Source organism: Choloepus didactylus, chromosome 3, assembly GCF_015220235.1.
Source record: "Choloepus didactylus isolate mChoDid1 chromosome 3, mChoDid1.pri, whole genome shotgun sequence".
Lineage (NCBI taxonomy): Eukaryota > Metazoa > Chordata > Mammalia > Pilosa > Megalonychidae > Choloepus > Choloepus didactylus.
Genome location: NC_051309.1, coordinates 201980828 through 202007206, shown reverse-complemented (window position 1 = coordinate 202007206; position 26379 = coordinate 201980828). Strand labels below are relative to the sequence as shown.

Sequence of the window (26379 nt, the reverse complement as noted above, 5' to 3'; positions counted from 1 at the left end):
ATCAGGCCAAAGGGTAAAGGATGATATTGACCGTGTTTTAAAACTTCAACTTTCTGTTTGAGACCAAGGGAGGAGGTGTTTATTTGGTGCAGGATCTATATTTTCTGTAGCACACTAAATAATTTAACTTGCACCATTAGTTTATTCAGACACCATAATTACATGAAACTTTGAATAGAAAGTGAGCTCTGGTAGATTTGTACAGGTTAGTGTGAAATCCTCATACATCCCAAAGTAATTTGGGTGGCTAATAAAAATGTATTTGCAGGGTCCTGCTGAGGAACTAGGGAAAAATGTGGAAATGTTGGACTTCCCCACCTGAGTTATTACTGATATTCTCACCAACATGACTACCAATTTAGTAGGCTGTGTCCTCCATCTTGGGGCTTGCCCTTATGAAGCTTGTTATTGAAAAGGAGAGGCTAAGACTACTTATAATAGTGTGTGAGTCTCCCCCAGAGAACCTCTTTGTTGCTCACATGTGGCCTCTCTCTCTAAGCCAACTCGGCAGGTGAAATCACTGCCCTCCCCTTATGTGAGACATGACTCCCAGGGGTTAAATCTCCCTGGTAATGTGGGACATGACTTCAGGGGAGAGCCTGGACCCGGCATCATGGGAATGAGAAAATCTTCTTGACCAAAAAGGGAAAGTGAAATGAAACAAAAAAAAGTTTCAGTGGCTGAGAGATTTCAAACAGAGTCAAGAGGTCACTTTAGAGGGCATTCTTATGCACTGTATAGATACGCCTTTTTAGTTTTTAGTGTATTGGAATAGCTAGAAGGAAATACCTGAAACTGCTGAACTGCAACCCAGTAGCCTTGATTCTTGAAGATGACTGGATGTAGCTTACATGGTGTGACTGTGTGATTGTGAAAACCTGGTGGCTCACATTCCCTTTATCCAGTGTATGGACAGATGAGTAGAAAAATGGGGACAAAAACTTAATGAAAAATAGGGTGGGATTGGGGAGATGGAATGCTTTGGATGTTCTTTTTTACTTTTATTTTTATTCTTATTTTTATTTTCATTTTTATTTTTTATTTTTTGGAGTAAGGAAAATGTTCAAAAATTGATTGTGGTGACAAATGCACTATACGTTGGCACCTTGAACAGCTGATTGGAAACTGTGGATGACTGTATGGTATGTGAATATATCTCAATAAAACTGAATTCAAAAAATATCCATGGAACACAAATGATGAACACTAAGTTACGCCATGGAGTACAGCTAACAGTCAAATTACAAAACTGTTCTTTCATCAATTGTAACAAATGTACCATACTAATGCAAGGCATTAATATTAGGGAGGTATATTGGAACCCTGCATTTTACACATTTTTCTGGAAACCCACTGCTTCTGTAATAAAAAAAAACAAAAACAGCAAATACCCCTTGCCTTTGAAAAATACAAATGAATTAGAATATTTCCAGAGCAGTCTTATAACACAGATCCTTCTCTCTTTATTCTTTTAACACAACAGGCTGTTTGCTCATGTGACCATAACTTATATCACATTTTGTAATTATTTGCTTATAGACAACCTCTCCTAATAGATGAACCTCCTTCATGGTTGGAAGCATGCCTATGTTAATCATTATTATACTTCCAACTCTTGGGGCATATGCCTATGTTAATCATTATTATATTTCCAACTCTTAATATCTGTTGAGAAAATACTTTACGTTTTTTAAATTTTTCACTTAAGTCCATTATCTCCACTTCAATTCAACTTCTATTTTATAAGGCAGAGGCTCCACAGTCCTACATTAGGTATGCTGGGTGTGTTAACAAAACATAAAAATCAAGGACTTACATTGTTGGTAAAAGTATGTAGGATCTTAAGGCTCCTTTTGTGTTCCCTTCCTTCTTTAAACATTAGGTATGGAAGTTCAAACCACAGCCAGGGCAACTTCATTCTTTGAAGTATTATGTCACTCATCCTACAAACAGGATAAAACACATTAGCTGTTCCAACAAAGGTGTATATTTCTTTGTTCCTTAAACTTTAAATTTTGAAATAATTTCACTTACATGAAAATTGCAAAAGCAATTCAAAACCCATATAGAGAATGCCAGCATAATCCCTCAAAGCACACAGGTACCCAGATCCACCAATTTTAACATTGTGCCACATTTGCCATATCATTCGATCCATCCATCTACCCATCTGTGCCAGTTTGAATGTATTATGTCCCCCAAAACACCATTATCTTTGATGCGATCTTGTGTGGGCAGATGTATTAGTGTTGACTGGATTGTAATTCTTTCATTGAGTGTTTCCATGGAGATGTGATCCATCCAACTGTAGGTGATAACTCTGATTAGATCATTTCCATGGAGGTGTGGCCCCACCCATTCAGCATGGGCCTTGATTAGTTCACTGGAGCCCTATAAAAGCTCAGACAGAAGGAGCAAGCTTGCTACAGCCAAGAGGGACACTTTGAAGAATGCACAAGAGCTGAGAGAGGAGCTGCAGATTATAGAGCAACATTTTGGAGACAGCCTTTGAAAGCAGACTTTTGCTCCGTAGAAGCTAAGAGAGGACAAACACCCCAAGAGCAACTAAGAGTGACATTTTTGAGGCACTGCAGCCTAGAGAGGAACATCATGGGAGAAAGCCATTTTGAAACCAGAACTTTGGAGCAGTCACCAGCTACGTGCCTTCCCAGCTAATAGAGGTTTTCCAGACACCACTGGCCATCCTCCAGTGAAGGTACCCAATTGTTGACGACTTACCTTGGACACTTTATGGCCTTAAGACTGTAATTTTGTAACCAAATAAACCCCCTTTATAAAAGCCAATCCATTTCTGGGGTTTTGCAAAAAGGCAGCATCAGCAAACTGGAACACCATCGTGTTTCTCAATCTCTCTCTCTCTCTCTCTCTCTCCCCCCCCACCCTGTTTATTTTTTAAACATTTGAAAGTAGGTTGCATACATCATGATCTGCAAACACATGATACTTCCATATAAATTTCCTTAGGAAAAGGATGCTGTCTGATGCAACCACCTTAACCACAGCTATCAAGTTCAAAAACCTTAACATTGATATAAAGCTTACAGTCTATATTCCAATTTTTTCATATGCCCCCACAATGTCCTTTTGAGCCTTTTCTTCTCCATTAGTAGATCTAGTCCAGGATCACGTATGGTATTTAATTGCTATGGTCTCTTTAGTTGCTTTTTGATTAATTGCAGGAACATAAATACAACATGAACTTTCCCATTTCAAGCAATTCCAAGGATACCATCCAGTGGGATTAGTCACACTCACAATGTTGCACTATCCTCACCACCTTTCATTACCAAATCTTTCGCATCACCCTAAACCAAAACCCTACACCCATTGTGCCTTAAGTCCCTATTCTCCCTCCTCCCCTATGTCCCTGTTATCCTGTGCTCTACTTCCCATCTGTATGAATCTGCATATTCTAGTTATTTCATATAAGTGGAATCATAAAATATCTCTGTCCTTATGATTTCATTCAACGTGATTTCTTCAAGTTTCACCCATGATATTCATCAGAACTTCATTCCTTTTTAAGGTTGAGCAGTATTTCATTGTATGTATGTATCACACTTTGTTTATCCATTCATCAGCTGATGGACATCTGGGTTACTTCCACTTTTGGAAGACAGTTTGGCAGTTCCTCAGAAAGTTAAATATAGAATAGAATTACCATATGACCTGGCAACCCCACTGCTAGGTAAATACTCAAAACAACTGAAATCTGGGACTCAAACAGATATTTGCACACTGATGTTTATAGTGGCATTATTCACAATTGCCAAAAGGGGGAAGCAACTCAAGTGTCCATTAACAGATGAATGGATAAACCAAATGTGGTATATACACACAATGGATTATTATTCAGGTGTGAAAAGGAGTAAAGTTCTGATACATGCAACAAAATGGATGAACCTTGAAGACATCATGGTGAGTGAAATAAGCCAGACACAAAAGAATAAAATGTTGTGTCATCTCACTGATATGAAATACTTAGAACAAGCAAACTCATGAAGTTAGAATCTAGAATATAGTTACCAAGGGAAACAGGTGGGGTTGGGGAATATTTTCGATGAAGGTAATATATGGGAATGATGATGAATAAGCTTAGAGGTTACTAAGAGTGCCATGAAGGCATGTGCTGTTACCTTCTCCAATGAAGGTTTAAAAAGTCTTTAGAGGAATGAAGAATCCTTTATAAACATCCCTACTAGATAGGCATCTGATCTCTGCTTCTGTTTCTCCAGTGAGTGTTCGTGACCTCCTGTACTACACATACAGGTGATATTTGCCTCTTTTAAAGAGTACTTGCTTGGTTCGGTCACTCTCTTGGAGAAAGAGAAAACAACTAGCTGCTCTCTTCTACGGGAAAGTGTTCAGTAAATGTACGTCTGTCACATGGCTGTCCCCAGCACCTTCCTCATCATTTCCTATGATGAGTAGGAAGACCTCTCTACAGGATCTCCTCCTTTAGGACCAGTTAGATGCCAATTCTCAACCAGATCTTTTGTTTCTAAGCAATTTTCACAATTTATGTTTATATTTATTCATTCAATGTCTGTCTCCCAGGTTATTCTGTCTCATTTTTGTACCACTACATAACTAGTAAGTGCCTTGTGCAATGATTGGCATATTGAAGATGCTCGATAAGTATGTATTAAAATGAAGTGAAATGAGTGAGGGACTTAAAGATAGGATACATGGAATCAAATCCTAGCCCTTATTCTTGATAACTGAGTAACTACAAGATAATATTAAAGTAGAATTGATTATTTCCATCACAAAGACAAAACATGCTAAATATAGAAAATATGGGAAAGTAGGATGAGGAATAATAAAAACAAAAAACAATAAAAAGAGAAGCACATGCACAAAACAATAACTGTGATTGACACGTTCATATAGTATCTTCTAGTCTTTTTCTGTGAATAATGTTTTACACATCATGGTTAGCAATTATATCAAATTGTTTATATCTTTCTTTTATCACTATCATAATTTACATGATAATGTAATTGCTCAGTATATTATAAAATCATTATTTTAAATTACTGCATTATCTGGATATGCCATAATTTACATAACCATTCTTCTGTAAAAATACATGCTTAAATGATTAGGTTAATTTTTAGTACAGTGTTTAATTTGGAAACAATAAAAAAGTTACAATACAAACAAAAATTGTTAGTGATAACTTTTTAAAGCCCAAATAAATAACAATTTATAAAATAATTGAAAGGACTCCATTTACCTATAAACTGCACGGACATACTCAGAATCACCATTATTTTGAGCATTGATGTTCTTCCCCATAGCTGTTTCTATAAAATAGGTGTGAAAGACAATCATTTGATTTGTGCACATCACCCAGTGTTAATTTTATAGTGGGAAACACTTTTAAAAAGACATAAATCCTGTTCTGTTTTTATATATTTTAGAACTGTTCTTTCCCCTTTTCTCCTCTTTTCTAGGATCTTCTGCTTCACCTTCCTGTTTCTTCTTCTCTTTGAACTTCCTGGCACTTTGGCTCTGTGACTGCTCTGGTCTCACCCTCAGGAGGGGCCGCTGCTTCTTGATTAGCTAATGTAGCAGCGGAACCACGCTGAAGATTGCCATGCTTTCCCACCCTCTCATTTGCCTTATCAATGGAGTGTTTTCTTCCATTGGGACATTTCATTCTATACCATAACTTTAGAAAAAAAGCAGTGAGACTTACCACAGATTATATCCAAGGCACAAAGAGCAACATAAAAAAAGGAGTTAAATGCTTCTTGGTTAACATGTTTTTCAAGCTTTTTAACCAATATAGTTGCTTGTTCATTCATGACATCTAAGAAATCTTCCAGAATTGTAAAATGGAAGGTAGGTGTTAACATTTTTCTCCGGTTGCGCCATTTTTCTCCAGTGCTAGAAATACAATACATGGTTACAGATAAAAGAGAACCAACATCCAAAACAAACAAAGCATAAATATAGTCAAATCAACAAACTTCTCCTGAAACAGCTTAATCTATAGCTTCTCAAATGCTTTGGTCAGAATGACAAAAAAACAAAACAAAACAAAACAAACAAAAAACCCATATAATAGTCATAAATAGTTAAAATAGTTATAGAATGTGGATATTTTAGACATTGTTCTCTATTACTAATATTTAAAATAGCCTTCATAACAACTGACATTTAAGAATTCGAGTCTCTAAAAACAAGAACTGTTTTCTCCCCTCTATCAATACCTTAGTCCTCTAATGACCCACATGCTCCATGATTCCACTTTGCTCTCTACTGAGTTTGAGTTCTTCAAAGTCCCTACAAAGGTCCTGTCTTTCTCCTCCTAGGCCCTCTCTCAGAAGATGGAGTCCTAGTTCTAGATGCCAGCTCAGGGACTGAGCTCACTGTGCTCATTATGCATCTTTGTTGCCGGCACCTTTTTGCTTGTATTCCCAAGATTTCCCTGTTTCCAATCCTCCTTCACTTCACTCCACTCATACATCAGGACTTCCTAATTCTTCCAGGAACAGTGGTGATAATCATTATGGAATACCATGGCTGGAGACTACCATATGCCTTGGTTTCTGTTAGTCAGGGCTCTCCTTCCAGCCTTTCCCCTACTTCCTGACAACAAAGTCTTGCTGCAAGTAAACTACCCGTGTCAACTCCTGAAATACCAAGTTACGCAATGAAATATCTGTTTCCAAGAGACAGCTTTACAAATTTGCCCTTGCATACCTTGTAAGAAGTCCTAAGCCAAGCCATGGTTCTAAGAACTGGTACATGGAGGACTTGTCAATTTGCTTTGAACTACTTAAAATTACCTTAGAAACAGAAAAAAAATATTTGAGAGATATGTAGACATCGAAATAACCTCAATTATAAGAATACCTGGCTAAAAGACAACTACTTTTTAAGGCCACATTATCATAACAAGCTTTAAGAATTAATTTTATCTGTGATTCATTTTCATTTTTGCATCTAAAAGAAATTCAAGTTTTTGAATACATAATTGTGATTCAGTCTGGAGTAAACGGAGATAAGAGAAAGAAAAATATTGAAGATGACTCCCAGGTTTCTGCCATGCACTAGGAACCAAGTAGGGTCATTGGCTGAGGAAAGGAAAAGGAGATGGAAGTGAATATGGAGAATAACCACATCTAGGGGGGAAGGAAATCACAGGTTCATGTTCAAATACATTGACTTTGAAGCATTCAAGTTGTCATGGCACAAAAGTGGGTTTGAGGCTCAGAGTAAAGGCCTGAGTTGGACATTTTTGAGTGTCATGTGCATACAGGGAACACTGAAAGCCATGGGAGTCTTCTTGGTTTCCTGACTACTAAAACAAATATGTACAATGGGTTGGCTTAAACAACAGAAGTTTATTGGCTCATGGTTTCAGAGGCTCTAAGCCTTGCCTCATCCCAGGAAAGGTATCTTCTGGCTGGCCTGAAATCTTTGGGGTTCCTTGGATTTTCTGTTACATGGCAATGCAGATGATAGCATTTTCTCCTTTGTCTTCTGGGTTCCTTTAATTTCCAGCCTCTGGCTGTTTCCCATGGCTTCTCCTCTGTGTCCAATTTCCTTTGCTTATAAGGATTTCAGTCATATCGGATAAGGGCCCACGCTCGTTCAGTGTGGGCGCCTGAACCAACAGCACCTTCAAAGGTCCTATTTACAAATGGGTTCATACCCACAGGGCCAGGGGTTGGGAACTGAACATGCTTTTGTGGGGACATGACTCAATCCCCAACAGGTTTGTTGGGATCACTTGGAGTCAAAATGAAGTAGGAAAAGGAACCAGTGTCTAGCACCGATCATGGAATTCTCTCAGGCGTCTTATTCAAGTCCCCTAGTCTAGACAGATCTCTATCCACATATACCAAACCTACTATGTCAGCAGGAGCTGAAATCCCATGCCTCATCCCATCATTAACTATTCTGATCCAGGATGTGGTACAAGAGAAACTCCAATATTTTCACAATAACAAAATAACTAAGAATAACAAAATAATCCAATAACTAAGAAAGATATGCCCAGCACTATTCCCTAGGAGAATCTCTTTTATCCCATTTTAATGACCTGAGCCAAAACTTTTTTCATCATACCACAAGATAATTTCCCCAGTGTCAAAATAATTCAAATAAGAAGTGTTTCTTCCAAGGAAAACCTGCTTATATAAAGAAGAGGAAGAGGACAGAGAATGTTTTCTCTTTCTCAATTTTCTAATATTCCAATTCACATTTCAAGAATATTTTCAAGTCACTGTAATCTTAAAAATGCAGGTTTTCTCAGAGTTGAGAAAAATATGCAAGTTATATATTAAAAATATATTTCATAACACTAAAATGTTTCCTAATGTAAGATAGGAAATGTTTTTATTGTAAGAATATTTATTTGAAATTTTGGAAGAAACAAAGGAGATTACTGACTGCTCTTTTTTTTGCTTGTCTTTTAGATTCCATTTTATTGAGATATATTCATATAGCATACAATCATCTACAGTGTACAATCAGCTGTTCACAGTACCATCATATAGTTGTGTATTCATCACCACAATGAATTTTGGAACATTTTCCTTACTCTAAAAAAAATTAAAATAAGAATAAAAATAAAAGTAAAAAAGAACACACAAAGCATTCCATCACCCCCATCCCACCCTATTTTCTTTTAGTTTTTGCCCCCATTTTTCTACTCATCTGCCCATACACTGTATAAAGGGAGTGGGAGCCACAAGGTTTTCACAATCACATGGTCACATCATGTAACCTATATAGATATACAATTGTCTTCAAGAGTCAAGGCTACTGGGTTGCAGTTCAACAGTTTCAGGTATTTCCTTCGAGCTACTCCAATACACTAAGAACTAAAAAGGGATATCTATATAATACATAAGAATAACCTCCAGAATAACCTCTCGACTTCATTTGAAATCTCTCAGTCACTGAAACTTCATTTTGTTTCATTTTGCTTCCCCCTTTTGGTCAAGAAGATTTTCTCAATCCCACAATGACGGGTCCAGGCTCATGCCCAGAAGTCATGTCCCACCACATTGCCAGGGAGATTTATACCCCTGGGAGTCAATATGCAATATTTTTGAGGAGTAATCTCAATAGCATAGATTAGCAATATATCTACCCTATCAGTATCAGATTAGTATTCTGTTTTAGGCAAAATTAATTTCAAATGATACATTTATAATGGATAAACTGTGATGCCACGGAAGACTAGTCTTACGTTTTTGGAACCGTAAAACAGTACCTAGCAGACAACATGTGTTTACCTTGTAGAACAATCTGTTTATGGTTCTATAAACTATATTATTCAGCAAATTTTTCAAAAAGGAAAACAAATATATTGGCACCTGATAATAAGCGTGCCCAGGCATCTGGAGAGTGTTAAATCCTCAAAATGTAGACTACATCCGGAAAGAATGAAATGACACTTACATAGCTAAAATATTTCATGGAATGCTCTATGAACTGAATTCAACTAAACAAAAGGACACAGTTATTATATTCATTCTGATGAGGTTCTCACATCATCAAATATCCAATGAAATGTTGCTTATCTTTACCACAAACCCACCTCCACATTTTCTGCATGATAAATGACCACCAATGGCACTGTCCCAACCCACAGTTTCAGCAGTGGCAAGTGTCGGAATTCTTCAGTGTACTGTATTATCTGCTGAAAAAATTCTGGAAGAAAAAAATACTTAACTTTAAATTCAATCAAGGAAGAATTTTATAATAAATTCCTTTTTGTGCACCTTTATCATTCTTTTAAATACTCTTACTTTGGGCAAGTCGTAATCTTTCCCAGGTTTCTCATATCTTAAAGGTTAACCTTACTATCCTATCAAACAATTAATGATTTAATTATGGGGACTAAGTGAGACGACACAAATTAGACAACCTGGTTAACTGCGAAAGGACAAATGTAGGATGATTTTAAGGAGGCCACAGTGCTAAGTCACGAGCCTCTGAATTGCATGCATTTCCCAGGAACCCCTGGGGATGCTTAATTTCTCTGGACTTTACCCCACGCTGCCATTTTGAGGAAGGAAATACCTGTTCCTCGTGGCCCACTTGACAGACACCAAATGATTTTTAAATCTTGGCTCGGTTCAGCTCCTGTAAGTCCTCCCGACATCACTCCTTTCTCTGCACCCACGCTGAACCCCACGCAGCTTTCCATCATGTTACTTCTAATACGTTATGGCACTTTCTTGTTTTCAGGGCTTATCTTTCGTGAGCTCCGTGTCATGTCGTGAGCCCTGCCTACCTCTCCTGTCTTAGCACATGCTTCCCTTGCAGTCAGCATCACCTTTCCTGCCCCTGATTCTTCAACTCTCCCAACTTCTACATCTGTCTCAGGGACACTGCAGGTTTCTCAGGGTCAGTAGCAAACTCTACTCTTCCTGCTTTTAGCCTAATAAGTTACTTATCCTTCAAGGGTCGTCTTAAATCTGATTTCCCCAGGGAAATCTCCCCTGACACTTCAAGCCAGCTTTCTGGTAATAAAACCTCCCATAACTTCCTGTATTTGTCCTGTGAAATACTCATCACATTTGTAAACACATTTGCTGTGTATTTTTTCCCACCATTTCTGCACAGTGAGCTTGCTAAAAGTCTGTTGACTCCCTTATGTTCTGGGCCATGGGCCTACCTACTTAGGTAGAAACAACCTTTGGGCTCCACAGGGTCTGACTGAGCTCAGCATCCCCGTTGTGTATTAAGGTCTGCCTTTGCTTTCTCTACTACTTTGCTTTGTCCTCTGGGCATATAATTCCTCTAGGGCCCACACACAAGGGCAGGCAAGTATTGGGCAGACTAGTAGCAAATTAGAGAAGATAATTCATCTTAATATAACATTTTAAAAACTTTCCAATGGGATTCTAAGCATCAGGAGTTGCTAGTATTAAAGGAAGGATAATTTTTCCATAGCCAAGATCCAGCTGATCATTGTTGCAAGCATACAGAAATAACAATTATCTCCATGGTCTAATATTTATTGGATACTACATATGCATAGGTGATATACTAGGTGCTCTACATGCATTTCATCACTTAATCCTCAAAATAATCCTATGACACTATTCTTAATTTAATTTTATTGAGATATATCACATACCATACAATCATCCAAAGTGTACAATTGTTCACAGTACCATCATATAGTTGTGCATTCATCACCCCAATCTATTTTTTGAACATTTTCCTTGTACCAGAAAAAGTGAAAATAAGAATAAAAAATAAAAGTAAAGAAGAACACCCAAGTCACACCCCCCACCCTATTTTTCATTTAGTTTTTTATCCCCATTTTTCTACTCTTACATCCAAACACTGGATAAAGGGAGTGCAATCCACAAGGCTTTCACAATCACACTGTCACTCCTTGTAATTTACATTGTTATACAATCGTCTTCAGGAGTCAAGGGTACTGGGTTGCAGTTTGATAGTTTCAGGTATTTACTTCTAGCTATTCCAATGCATTAAAACCTAAAAAGGGTTATCCATATTCTGTGTAAGAGTGCCCACCAGAGTGACCTCTTGACTCCATTTGGAATCTCTCAGCCACTGAAGCTTTATTTCATTTCATTCTGCATCCCCCTTTTGGTCAAGACGTTCTCAATCCCACGAAGCCAGGTCCAGATTCATCCCCGGGAGTCATATCCCGTGTTTCCAGGGAGATTTACACCCCTGGGAGAATGACACTATTTTAAAGATGAGAAAACTACCTGATGAGTTACATAACCAGTTCAAGCACACCAGCTAGTAAGAACAAAGCCAGCACTGGCAATGAAGACTGTTTGGCACCAAACTTATCCTGGCTCCAGTAGAGAGAGCTGGGAAACATGGGCAGGAAAATTGAAGAAGATACAAGAAAGAAACTGACTAAGGGAATACAAACCAATGGTAGAACCAAAGGCAGGGATGAGGCTTAATATTAAAAAGTATGAGGGTTCATACTGATACCTCTGATTCCAATCAGAGGGCCCTTCTAGCCATCTCCCTTTCCTTATTTGTGACTTCTTTTTCTGACAGTGGAAAACCTGGTTCCCATCATCTACAATATATTTGCTTATAAATCCCAACATACACATAAAATAGTTTCAGAATTGCTAACCCACACTTAAGTCAGAAACAGATTTACTAACTACAGAATTTGTGCATATTTTAATTTTTTTTATCCTTAGCCTTACAGTATAGAGTCAAAGTACTATTTTGCAAAGGTGCATGGGTTAGGTCTTTTGTTTTCTTCACCATATCTTCCATATATGTTGTCGTTTTTTGTTTGTAATAAAGTTAGGCCCATTTATTACAGTCTGGATTCCTTACTGAGTTCTCCCCACAGCCTGGTTGACTTTAAATATTTATTTAATTCGAGGGTATATGAAACATCATTACTGGCAAAACAACGCAACACTTCTTTCCACCGCTTTCCCACACACCCCCTGAATGTAACAAATCTATTTACTGATCTGCCCTTCATGAATTTCCTTTGCACAAATGAGCAGATAAATGTATACAGTCATTGTGATGGTTAAGTTCATGTACAAATTTGGCTAAATTATGGTGTCCAGTTGTTTGGTCAAGCATTGTTATTGTGAGGGTATCTCATAGGTAAATTTGCATTTACAATTGGTTGATTGCTTCTACAGATGATTTCATCTATAATCAACAAAGGAGACTGCTCTCAGCAATGTGGGGATTCTCCTCATCTAATCAACTGGAGGTCTTAAAAGGGAGGGAATTTCAGAAGTCAGAAAGAAGAAGTTCTGCCTCTCCTTCAGCCAGCCAGCTTCTTCTGGGGAATTCAACTTCACCCTCATCAGAGTTTCCAGCTTGCAGCCTGCCTTATAAATTGTGGACGTGCTGTATTTCAGAATCACCCTCAATCGGTGTTTCCAACCTTTGACCTGCTCTACGGAATTTAGACTTAACAATCTCCATGATCCCTTGAACCAACTCCTATACTAGATAGATAGATAGATATAAATATAGGTAGAGAGAGAGAGAGAGAGAGAGAGAGAGAGAGATACAGAAAAACTATCAGTTCCATTTCTCTGGAGAACCCTGATTAATACAGTCTTAGATACCCTTCTTTCTTATATGGCGATAGTACTGCACTTTGCTGTTTTGACTTAGCATATCCTGGAGTTCACTTCAAATACTTTCATAGACCTTTTCCCTATGCTTTTTCTACAGCTAAACAGTGCTTCACTTTGTGAATGTATCATGATTTATTCAACCACTCTCACATGTATGGGCATTAAATGGTTTCCAACATTTTACAAGTACAAGCAGTGCTGCAACAGTAATATGTATTTTCATACTGTTGGAGATGCATCTATAGAGTAGATTCTTAGAAGTGGGATTTTTGGTCAAAAGGCAGGTGCATATGCGGTTTTGTTAGGTTTTACCAAATTCCTCTCCAGAAGGTTGTATCAAATTTGCCTTCTATGTTCAAGGGCCATTTTTATATCTATTTTGTGAAATGTCTTTTCTTGTCTTTTTTTCCATTTTTCAAAAGAGTTTTGATCTATTTTAAAGAGTTCTGTATAAATTGGAAATGTTATACTTTTGCCTATAGTTACAAGGAGATCAATTCAGAAATAAATATAGATACCTCTGTATTCATGGATTAGTGTGTATGTGTGTGTGTGTGTGTGTGTGTGTGTGTGTATGCAATTACACTCCAGTAGCAATGAACACACCTAGCAGCCAGATCTCAGTTTCTAAATACTGTTCTCCAATAAAATGAACCAAGTCTCCTTTGAAAAGTGTATTTCATGACTGAGGGAGGAAAAATACAAGATGAGTAGACTATCTCATGGTGCCAGAAATTCAAGAAGTATTCAAGGAAGGATGGGACCATACTGAAGGGATAAGGAGCCAACCTGAAAAAGCTCCCAGTGGCCAAAACTGGAACAATTTCAGCAACATAATAAATAAGGATACTGTCGGATGATAACCCATAGCATGAAATAAATATATAAGACCATACTAGTATGGTAGTATGTATACATCCACACATATACAAGCATGCAGGATCATAGATTCCTTAAAGAAGTGTTCCAATTAATGAATACAGAAGAAATGAAGCAAATAGAAAACCAATGTTAAGTAAGCACCACACTAATAACTGCTGCCAATAAGATCTATCAGTTGTCACTAAAAATCAACAGATGTTAAAGTTTGAGGAGAACAGAATATTTGCATGGCCTCCAAGTATCTCTTAAGATATTTACAAAACACAAAGGAAAAATAGTAATTTTGGAGTGAAAAAACCTGACAGACACCCCTTTAATCAAGCAATCTAGGTTAGCATCACCAATACTAACATAGTGTCAACATGTTCCCTCTGATGTGCTGTGCTGAGTAGAACACATCACTTCCATGGAATTCTTGCCCAAAATGCAAAACCTCAACCTAATTGTGAGAAAACATCATAACTCGACAAAAATATCAAGGCCACAAAAGACAAGGAAAGCCTGGGGCATTAGCACAGATTGGAGAAGACCAAGCGAATATAACAGCTAAACTCAGTGTATGGTCTTAGACTGAGTCACACAACAGGAAAAGGACATTAGTGGGAAAAGCTGTGAAATTCGTATAAAGGCTTAGTTTAGTTAAGGTCATTTAAAAAATATTAATTTTCTAATTTTCATAATTGTATCATGGTATTAAATGTTATCAGAGAAAGTGGGGTGAAAGGTGTATGTGAACTCTGTGTTAATTTTGCAACTCTTATAAAAGTTATTTATTTTATAAAAGTTATTTATTATTCAAAATAAACAAAATTTGGAAAAGAAAAAGGTAGTTTTGTTTTTCTTAACACTGGAAAGTAGGAAGGAAGCTGGAAGAAGATAAAAAAAATATTTCATTGAGTTGGCGAGGAACACATACACAGACACACATACACGTAAATAATTGGTTTGACCCTACATTCTCTTTAATATTGGAAAAAAGTCCATAACTTTAGAGCCCAGGAGGTGAAACTGAGGCCTTGGAGATGTAACAAAAGTGTGGAAGAGCTGCCATAGTGAACTAAGAAAGAATCACTGAGATAAAATGGATTGTTAAGCAGCATTGGAAAGACAGGGATTAGTTAGGGAAATAGAACTTTGAGTCGGAGGAGTATAGAATTTGATGGAGAGCACTGAAGAAGTTTCATGAAGGAGATGGCATTGTGCATTAAAGCATGTGTTCGGTTTGAGAAACAGAAAAAGGGAAGTGGGGGTGCAAACCAAGCAGCAGAAAGAGCTGAGGGAAGCACAGATGTCTGAAAATTCACTGTAGGTTTGACCAAAGCACGGGATTAGGGGTGATGACAGTGGGAGATGAAGCAGCAGTGTTGGAAGGTCACGGGGGGTTGATTTTCTTTTACAGGCTGGCTATAGAGAATAACTGAAAGTTTCTGATGAGGACAGCATGACTGGAGATGTTTTTTAGGACAAGAATACTATCGTGTGGGATAACTTGAGCATTCTGGGACCACTCCAGGATGCTTCTGGGGACAGGAAAAAGGTGAGGTTAGGGACACTGGCCCTACTTTAAGGCTGACTCTTGTGTTGGGTGTGGGAAGATGGTAACCATCAATCTCGAGTACAGGATGCAAAGCAGAGTGCAAAGCTTAGAAGTCAACTCTTCCTGTGCTAATGCCCATGAGGCCCCAGACGGGGCAGCATGGTGACAGGAGCAACCAGGTGATGAAGGAACAGTCAGGGACTATGGCAGTGGCTAGTGCCACCTCGGTGTAAACACACGACAGGAGATAGGGACTGAAGGATGAGGATATAAGGTCCAGACCTCAGAGAAAATACCTGGCCAACAGGTCAGTCCAAGTCAAGCAAACTGAGGTCACGGGAGGATTTGAGTCCTAGCTGAGAAGTTGGCCAAACATAGGAAATGAGGCAGAAGTGTCAAAACACAGCAGAGAAAATCTAGGTAGGAAGAGGTGAGGAGGGGAAGAAAAGGATATGGGTAGAACCCAAGCTTCACCTAGGCAAGGAGAAGCCAGCTTGACAATAGCAGGACTAATTCCAACCCCACTGTGAGGCTAATAATAATGGGAATTGAATATTGACAAATCTTTTGTGACAGGGGAATTTGGGCACCAGGTATGAACCGACATGGCATAAAAAACAAACCATTACAATTTCAGCTCCTTTGCATTGTCAGTAAGTATGCATAAGAAACACGCTCCACCCATTTCTGCTCCTCATCCCATGTGTAAGCTTCTATGCTGCTCAAAGTGCAGTGAGAGATGGGCTGAGGCTAAGGGACATCCATTGTATATAATACTAAATAAATAAATAAATAAATAATCAGTGGTTTACAAAAGTGTTTGTACATTTTTGACACGTCAAAACCTAGTAATGATTATTCTATATTAGCTAATATTCATTACACCATACTTAAATTAGCTAACATTTATTACATCATAATAAGCAGTGGCAGGTTATTACTACATGCGAGATTCAGTGCTAAGGGTTCTAGATAGTTTATTTTATGGCTTACTAGCACCATATGAGAAGTACTATTATTAGTCATTAACAACTTAAATAACAATAAATCACAGAGATAGTAAATGGTGGAATGTGGCCTTGTATACAGGTAGTTGGACTCCAGAACTTGCCATCTTAACCATCATCATATAATACTGCTTCAAAATGACTCCTGCTCAAAACAGTTGTTAAAAATTCCTGCAAAAAAAAAGGAAAGGCTTAGCTTACTAATAATTGTGCCTAAGAGTCTCTCCCAGAGAACCTCTTTGTTGCTCAGATGTGGCCCTCTCTCTCTAGCTAAGCCAACTCGGCAGGTGAACTCACTGCCCTCCCCGCTACATGGGACCTGACTCCCAGGGGTGTAAACCTCCCTGGCAATGCAGAATATGACTCCTGGGGATGAATCTGGACCTGGCATCGTGGGATTGAGAACATCTTCTTGACCAAAAGGGGGATGCAAAATGAAATGAAATAAAACTTCAGTGGCTGAGAGATTTCAAATGGAGTCTAGAAGTCACTATGGAGGGCATTTTTATGCACTATATAGATAATACTTGTTAGGTTTCACTGTATTGGAATAGCTAGAGGGAAATACCTGAAACTGTCAAACTGCAACCCAGCAGCCTAGATTCCTGAAGACAATTGTATAACTATATAGCTTACATGGTGTGACGGTGTAATTGTGGAAGCCTTGTGGCTCACACTCTCTTTATCCAGTGTATGCACAGATGAGTACAAAAATGGGTACAAAAACTAAATGAAAAATAGGTTGGGATGGGGGGATGGAATGATTTGAATGTTCTTTTTTACTTTTATGTTTTATTCTTACTTTTATTCTTTTTGGTGTAAGGAAAACATTCAAAAATAGATTGGGGTGATTAATGCACAACCATATGATGGTACTGTAAACAGTTGTGAATATACCTCAATAGAACTGAATTTTAAAAAAATTGTTGCAAAAATAGCAGGGTCAAATGGCCAGTGTCAAAATATCCTGCTCATGCTAATATACCACCTGCCTTGGTCTCATCTGACAGAAGGACAGACGGGAAAGTCTGAATCTGAGGTTTAAGGTCCCAGAGCTGGGAGCAACTGGGGAAAGCAGATGGTGACACAATGGACTGGAGAAGCAAGAGATTAGAGCCTGGTTGGAAATCAACTGTAATATTCCAGGTGAGAATACTTAGGTCAGAATTTGGACAGGTCCATAGCCTAAAAGGTGAGACACAAGATTATTGAGAACAGGGAATACATTTTAGGATATTCCAATATCTCTGTTTTTGCTGAGCTCAATGCTGGGCACAAAGCAGAAGCTCAATAAATGATTGATTGATAATTTAAAGAATTTGTCCCATCCGAGTTCTAGATGGTGATCCAGAAATTTTGCATGCATTAAATGTAACCCCTTAAACAGATCTGTAATATAGTTACTTACACAAACAAAAAACAAACTAACAAACAAAAAGAAAACTTTGCCTTAGAGAATGTTAAGCAACTTGCTGAAAGTCCAACAATTTGTTGGTTGCAAAGTTGGCAACTGAGCAAAGGTTTGTCTAATGCCAAAATGCAGTATTTGTTGATGGATGTCGCCATTCTCTTCACCCAGAAAGCAACTCCAAAGATATTACTCTAGATACTTCAATCAACTCCCAGTTTGTTTTGAAACAGGTCTTGTTCACCAGCGATTTCAGTTCTTGGAAAACTTGCCCCAAAGAACATGATGAGATTTCTTAAGCATATTGCTTCCCAAAGGGTGAATCTATATTTCTACACAGCTATTTTTTTTTTAATACCATAAAGTCTTAAGATAGGAAAAGAGGTTAGCTGTGATTTTAGTATTAACAGATGATTTTTACAAATGTGATTTTCATATATCATGTCAATGTTTGGAAGGTTAAAATTCACTTGGATTTCCTCTGCTGGAAATATTCTTGTAAACACTTTCCCATAAGGCCCCATCTTATTCCTGTGAAGTTGAAGTGATAAGAGCATTATTTTCATTTGGGGAGACAGAAGTGGCAAAGTGGCAAATAATCCTTCAAGCTTTGGAGTTAATGCTTGGCCTGTGAAACTAATAATAATTAAAATTAGGAGAAACTTGGTTCTGGCCCTAAAGCTATTTCAGAACATATCATCTGGGGTAAATCTTTTCAGCTCTGGCATTTCAACTTACACATCCATGAAAATGAAGTGCTAAAAATCTGGTTCACTCTACCTGAAGTGGTACTGCAAATACCAGGCACTTCTGAGAGCTTTCTAACTTGTGATGTTTTTACAGTAAAAGTTATCTCTTTTAAAATGCTGAGTTCAATAAAAAAAAAAATTGCTAGTTAATAAATAGACTTTGGGAATTTGTACAAATTTGCCAGCCGGCCCTGCCATCATAGTCTATTGTTATTATGCAATCTCTTTAAAAGGGCTAAAGCATAAGGGTCAAGAAGGAAGGAATGTAGTGGTCAAGACTTGTGATGGCTTAAAAAAAAAAAAAAAGGAAAGAAGAAAGAAAGAAAGAGAGAAAGAAAGTAAGAAAGGAAGGAAGGAAGGAAGAAAGAAAGAAAGGAAGGAAGAAAGGAAAGAAAGGGTCCAAAATGAATCTCTAGCCTCTTATTTTCCACGGGAGGGGGTGGGGAGGGGATGAGGCACTAAGTAGAAAGGTGGTTGCTGAGTTCCACGGAAGTTTCAGCCTTTAGGGCTTTAAAAGCCAGGAGAAAAGACAGACAGGGTTCTGAGAAGAGGGCAGCTACGAAGTGCGAAAAGGAGAAGCCAAAATGACAGAACAGGAGTTTGGAAATACCACATTCTATGCTATAAATAAAGAAAACGTTCTTTATGGGATGGGTGGGGATGGGAGAGCAGCTACGAGCAATTTTGGCAAGTGTCAAAGGGAAAACTGAATAGGATTGAGAATCTATGCTCTAGCGGATGACCGCCTCCTGTCTCCTAGGAGCCGGTGCCCAAGTGGGTATTATAAACCCATAAGAAAGAAGGCCACCGCGCGGACCCCGGGCTCCGGAAGGGAGCCGGGGCGTGATCCCTCACCTTTGCCATCCCGCTTCAACAGCAGCGAGTGTCCCACCAGGGGAAGAGCGGTGGCGACCGTCGGGATCGCCCTCATCTGCTGCCATCTCCGCGCGTAGCTTGCCAGCCTCTGCACGAGGGTCAGCAGGAGGGTGGCCCCCGCCAGGGAGAGGGCGCTCGCCGCGCCCCAAAGCAGCAGCTTCTGCCCGACGAGCACCAGCCAGAGCCCGGTCATCGCGCCGCGGTCCACTTCGCGCCGGCGGCCGCAGTGACCGTGAAGGGGACGCGGCCGCGCTGCTTGGGGATGGCGGGGAGGGGCCCTCGGGCGGGTCTAGGCCCCTGGGGTTCACGTGTGCTGGTCCCGTGAGGAGTCCTGGACCCGCCCGCCAGGCTCACACCCTCAGGCTCCGGCCGGGGTAGGAGAGCCGGCAGCCCTGAAGGACCCGCCCCGGGACTTGCGCTTCCACACCCCCGCCCCGAGGCCGCAAGGGAAAGCGCCGCAGGGAGTATCGCGGTGGAGGACGAGCGCCCACGTAACGCGCACCGGCTTATTTGCTTGGTTCAAGCTGAAAGCGAAAGTCCGGAAAACAGCTTCTGGAGCTCATTAGGGTGTTTTGAACGCAAGTGAAGGCCGTCGTGGCTGGAGATGGGAGGAAAAGAAAGGTTTGATTTTGCGGGCAGACTGGGGGTGGGGAGGAGATTAGACCTCGCCATCGCCAGCACCCGGAGCCCCGGGACCTGGGGTCGGGGAGAGTGCGAGCTGAGCCTTGGCTTGTGGGACCTGTCTGCACAGCGTGGAGGACTTCTGCTAGAGGGACTAGTCTGGTTTAAAATGGAAATAAAGAGGCATCCGGTTTGAAATTCGGCCTTTGGAGCCTATTTTTCCCACTGAATCACGCATCGTTGCGCAATCTGCCTCTTGTTATACTCGGTTGGGACTGGCCACCTCAGGGTGATGTCTTGCATCCTGTGTTCTGCATCAGAGTCATTTAGGGCAGCCACTTACTTGGTCTAGAGGAATTTAGTGACACAACCTTAGGGGACCCAGTGCCCAGTTTGCATCAGAGGACTCTGATTGAGACATCGGAGAGCTCAATCAGGTTGTGATCCAGATTAATTTTTCAAAATGTCCTCCCAACCAAGGAGAGCCGAAACCTAAGGATGGAGGAGTCATGGGGAGAGGAGGGTGTGATAAAGAGATAGTAGTTACAGAGTGCTCCCCAAAGAGAGCAAGGACAAACTTCTGAGCCTGGGGAAATTTGGAAAGGACAATGAGATTGGTGCCCTAATTATGCCGATGGGCTGTGTTCCTTGACTACCACTTTTTCTCATTTCTGCAGGCTGAGGCGCCTTAATCTCGATTCCGGTTCCTTGGTCTACATTCTATGCTCTTACCAAGTAGCAGGTCCTTAAGTTATAGCCAAAGTGCTGGAAAAGATGAAATACTTAAGAATGTACTGGATTACTGCTTCAATTAAACGTTTTCACTCACTCCCACCACAAGCAAGGTATTTGTGATATAGAGGAAAAGCATGTTTAAGGCTTTTCTCCAATTGAATTTTTAAATCCTCTATGGGTTCTGAAATGGAAATAAGTTCATTGAATATTTTTTTAATTCAATTTGATTGAGATATACTCACATACCATACAGTCATCCAAAGGCACCATCATTTGTTCACAATACCATTATATAGTTCATCACAATTATTTTTTGAACATTTTCATTACCGAAAAAAAGGAATAAAATTTAAAGAAAAAAGAAGACTGAAAACATTCCATTCTATCATCCTCCTTATTGTTCATTTACATTTTGTCCTCATTTTTCTACTCAACTGTCCATATACTGAATAAAGGGAGGAGAACCACAAGGTTTTCACAATCACACAGACACACAGTGTAAGCTATATAGTTAAACACATCTTTAAGAATCAAGGGTACTGGGGTGCAGTTCAACAGTTTCAGGTATTTCCTTCTAGCTATTCTAATAAACTAACAACTAAAAAGGGCTGTCTATATAATGCATAAGAAGAATCTCCAGAATCTCCTCTCAACTCCATTTGAAATCTCTCAGCCACTAAAACTTTATTTTGTTTCATTTCTCTTTCCCCTTTTGGTCAAGAAGGCTTTCTCAATCCCTCAATGCCTGGTCCAGGTTCATCCCTGGGAGTCATGTCCCATGTTGCCAGGGAGGTTTACACCCTTGGGAGTCATGTCCCATGTAGTGGAGAGGACAGTGAGTTTACCTGCTCGCTTAGAGAGAAAGGCCACAACTGAGCAACAAAAGAGGTTCTCTAGGGGTGACTCTTAGGTACAGTTATAAGTAGGCTTTGCCTCTCCTTTACAGTAACAAGCTTCATAAGGGCAAGCCCCAAGATCAAGGGCTCGGCCTACTAAATGGATAGTCCCCAATGCCGTGAGAATATCAGGAATTCCCCAGGGGGGAAGTTCAATTATTTCCACACTTTTCCCCAGTCCCTCAAGAGGACTTTGCAAATACATTTTTTTTAATTAAATTTAAAGTAATGTATATTTAAATTGCCACATGTGGCTAGCGTCTACTGAATTAGCACAAAACTATTAAGGAATTCAAAATCAATATGAAGAGGTAAGATATGGATATTTTTAAAAATGTATTTGTATCTAGGGTTTTTACTTACACATTGTTAATAGGAATCCTCTCTCCCCTACCTTTCAATTCAAGTCATATGACCCTTGGAAAAAAATGTTTTAGGATTGTTTTTTTAAAACTCTACCTCATTTCTAACAACAAAGCCCTTCCTTGACCTAATGACTCCACATCCATTTCACATAATGTAGATGTTTACATCCTCTGACTATGCTACATGGAGTATAAAGATATTACCTACATATGATCCAGCTAACACGATGTCCATTCCAGGAAGACAATGAAGTTTCTGTTTTGTTCACCACTGGAAAGGTGAAACAGTACCAGGTACAAAGCAAGGAGGTACTTGATAAATCTATGCTACATGGAGTATAAAGATATTACCTACATATGATCCAGCTAACACAATGTCCATTCCAGGAAGACAATGAAGTTTCTGTTTTGTTCACCACTGGAAAGGTGAAACAGTATCAGGTACAAAGCAGGTAGGTACTTGATAAATATTCACTGAATCAATGCATAGATTCAGTGTAAGGCTATGGTTTCATACGAGCCTCTGCATAATATTTGGTCCTAAAAATTTGTGGTAGAGTTCCCAGTTTTCAATGGATCCTGCTTCACACTGGTCTGGGGAAATTGAACTGACATATATGTCCCAAAGTCCACTAATCAAATATTGCTCCTTACCCACAACCAACTCCTATAAAGATTGTCATTTCTAACAACATCCAGATACCAGTTATTTCTTTTTGCTTCACTTAGATGATCTTAGGCTTTCCAGAGAAGCTTATGTGTCCTGTTTAACATCAGATTATGTCTCCGTATCCCTGTATAGATTTATGTTGGATGAGTGTGTGTCAGGCTTTACCAGTATCTGCATTCATGATTTCTTTTAGTATACACTTACTGGCCATATAATGAGCCAAAAAGTTTTGCTAAACCTTTTTCTATATTGAATGTATCGGAATTTCTCTCCTATAGGCTTTTTGTGATATAAAATGTGAAATAACTCAATACTGAAGGCAGTACCACATTCACAGCATTCAGAAGTTTCTTCCCTGTGCAAATTCTCTATTACTTCCTGAAGGTGCACATCTGGCAAGAGATTGTCCCAAAAGAATTATGTTTCCATTTGCTAGGAGTCCAGCAATAGTTAATGATGTTTGAGGGGTCACAGAAAGCATTTGTGCAAGCACCACATTAATAGGGCTTTTCTTGTTTAACAGGGTTTCATTTTTATGTAATGAACTGTCATTCTCTGCAGAAGAATTTTCAACCTTGATTGAATCTACATAATTCTCTCTTGTTGAGTATTCTTTTATGTTTAATAAGGCAAGACTTGTAGGCAAAAGCTTTCCCACACTGAATGCATTCATAAGGTCTCTCTCCTGTATGTGTTCTTTGATGTACAATGAGCAGCTGCGTTGTGACGAAGGCTTTCCCACAGTCACTACATCCATTGGGTTTCTCTCCTGTGTGAATTTTCTGCTGTTCGATGAGTCCTGACTTCTGTGTACAGGATATTCCACACTCACTGTATACAAAGGGAGTCTTTCCTGTATGAAATCTCTGATGGGATGTGGGGCCTGTCTTCCAGATGAAGCTTTGTCCACAATCACTGCATCTATAGGGTTTCTCTCCAGTGTGAGTTCACCGATGTATGATAAAACAGACCTTCTGGACGAAGCCTTTTCCACAATGATTGCATATATAGAGTTTCTCTCCTGTATGAGTTTTCTGATGTAAAATGAGATGTGATTTAATGAGGAAGGCTTTGCCACATTCATTGCATTGGTGGGATTTTTCTCCTCTTTCATTTCTCTCATGTATAATGAGCTCTTCCTTCCTATAAAAGGCTTTGCCACATTCAGCACATTCATAAGGTTTTTCTCCCAGTGAGTTCTGTGGTGTTCAGTAAGCTGGGACTTTGTGGTATATGCTTTCCCACATAAGCTGCATCCATGAGGCTTCTCTCTTGGGTGAATTCTCTGATGATTGGTGAGCTGAGACTTCCTGATAAAGGTTTCCTCACATTTGCCGCATACATGAGGTTTCTCAATTTTGTGAGTTCTCTGATGCTTAACATGTTGAGATTTAGTGCTGATGGGTTTTCCACTTTCAGAGAATTTAATTTCTGTATGAAGTTGCTCGTGCTTTGCATACAGAAAGGATTTCCTAACTCCATTACATTCAGCAGAGGTCTTTATTTCACAGCTTGTGGTCTGGTTAACTAAACTTAAATTTGATATCACAGTTTTTTCATGGTTTGGCCTTAAAGAAGAATGACTTAGGTCTGAACAAATAATATTTTCAATGGCATTACGTTCATATCATTGTTCCAATCTCCTCAGATAGCTCTGCATTTGCAAGTGCCTCTGCAGATGACTGTCAACTGTCTCAATTTCTGGAGAGGTTTGACTGTATATTTATTTTTCTATGATGTACTCTTCTCCTCGCTCTAACTTGGAGAGTGTATCTGGTTTGCTAGGTGACCCAGTGACACCAGGTCTCTATTGTTCTCCAACATCACGTGTCAGTACAGGTCCTTCTGAGCAGGGCCCAGTGGCTGCCATTCCTTCCAGGTGAGCTCCACAGCCACATCCTCCAATGTCAGCAATTCCGGGCCTTGGTCATTTTCTTCTGTTCCTGGGAAATGACCAGTAACGGGGATACTTTGTTTTTAGTCTCTTCTAGGTCTGCTCTAAATTTCTGTTCAGAACTCTGTCTCCAGTAAAGGGTGTCCAAGAAATGATGATATCCAAGTCCTGGATCCTCCTACTTCTTTCACTTGATCTCGCTTGCTCCTGGGGAGCCAGAACCTGTGGGCTCGGAACTTTCAGGTATTGATAGCAATAGATGTTCAATGTCTAACTGCCACACTCTTCCCATGCACGGGAACCCCAACTTCACAATGATCGCCTCCAGCTTCCACCAGCTCTTCCCACAGAACTCACGGTTTGACTCTAGCCCTCATCACCAACCATCAGCCTGTTCCATGAACAAACCCACTCTGACCTGAGCTCTCCCGACCCCAGTGAGATCACCCGGCCACTGGACTACTGTAAACTCTTCCCTTTCTGGTTCTTAACCCAAATTCGGTGCCAGCCTACGGTGGCCAGCAAGGATACAAAGCATTTCTCTCTGCAAATGCATTTTTATTCTCTGCCCAAATTACTCTGGGAGGTTTGGGGGATGCACACTAACATGCACACGCCAAACAGATCTCAATCCCTATTCAAAGTTCCGTGTAATTACAGAGTTTGAATAAACTGACCAGACAAGTTCAATTATATATGTGCCACAGAAAATACAGATTTTGCACCAAATAAACATCTCTTCTTTTGGTCTCACACAGAAATCGCAGTTTCAAAACACCATTCCCGTATAATCGCATAGTTATACATTCACCACCGTAATCTATATGAGGACATTTCCACTTCTTCTGCAAGGAAAGATGAAAAAGGAGAAAAAAGAAAATAGAAAAAAATGAAGACTAAAATATAAAAGAAAAAATAACGTTAAAATATGAAATAAAATAAAATAAAATAAAAATTTCAGAGAACAATGCCAAAAGTCCCATACCTCTCCCTTATATTCCCCTCTAATAGACAGTTAGCTTTGGTATATTGCCTTTGTTACAATTCATAGATGCATATTACAATGTTACTGTTAACTATAGATTCTGATTTGCATTGATTGTATTTTTTCCCCAATACCATCCCAATTTCAACACCTTGCAAAGTTGGCAGTCATTTGTTCTCCCTCATGTAAAAACATTCTTATATTTGTACATTTAATCACAATCATTGACCACTCTAGGTTTCACTAAGTTGTACAGTTCCAGTCTTTATCTTCTATTTTTCTTTCTAGTGTCATACCTACTCCTAACCTTCCTCTTTGAACCATACTCACAGTCATCTTTGTTCAGTGTACTTACACTATTGTGCTACCATCACACAGTATTGTGATATCCATTTCTGGATCTATACAATCAGTCCTCTTGAACATTCTATACTCCTTCAACATCAAATGCCCAATCTCTATCCTCTTTTTGTCTCCTGTTATCTTCATTTCTATGCTTTTCTCCAAACCTCTCTCTCCTGTCTTTTTCTATCTGTATGTAGCACTCTCTTTAGTAATTCTTGTAGAGAAGGCAATAAATCCAGTGGCTGAGAAAATTCACTAAACACAACTTCCCAAGAAAAGTGGGGTGTTCCCTTA

The 26379-nt window shown here is 39.4% G+C and overlaps 1 protein-coding gene and 1 long non-coding RNA gene across 7 annotated transcripts in view; one reads left to right on the top strand and one right to left on the bottom strand.

Moving 5' to 3' along the window:
• LOC119530077 (cytochrome P450 4V2) overlaps positions 1 to 20040 on the bottom strand; it is a 44738-nt gene extending 24698 nt beyond the window's left edge. The window contains exons 1-6 of one of the 2 annotated variants that reach the window (XM_037831191.1): positions 19554 to 20040; positions 9587 to 9699; positions 6736 to 6821; positions 5726 to 5916; positions 5261 to 5330; positions 1817 to 1943 (exon numbers count right to left, since the gene is read on the bottom strand). In XM_037831191.1, the coding sequence (XP_037687119.1) occupies positions 1817 to 1943; positions 5261 to 5330; positions 5726 to 5916; positions 6736 to 6821; positions 9587 to 9699; positions 19554 to 19767 (801 nt within the window). In that variant the 5' untranslated portion in view covers positions 19768 to 20040. The remainder of the gene's footprint in view (positions 1 to 1816; positions 1944 to 5260; positions 5331 to 5725; positions 5917 to 6735; positions 6822 to 9586; positions 9700 to 19553) is intronic. The other variant, XM_037831190.1, reaches the window with a different exon arrangement.
• Positions 19554 to 25650, top strand: LOC119530078. 5 transcript variants are annotated; one of them, XR_005216011.1, is made up of 6 exons: positions 19554 to 20195; positions 20873 to 21040; positions 22579 to 22643; positions 24647 to 24740; positions 24843 to 24998; positions 25514 to 25650. It is a non-coding gene; the product is annotated as an uncharacterized LOC119530078 (long non-coding RNA). The 5 variants fall into 5 exon arrangements; XR_005216009.1 differs by having other exon boundaries at positions 22432 to 22643; XR_005216012.1 differs by lacking the exon at positions 24647 to 24740.
• The last annotated feature ends 729 nt before the right edge of the window (positions 25651 to 26379 follow it).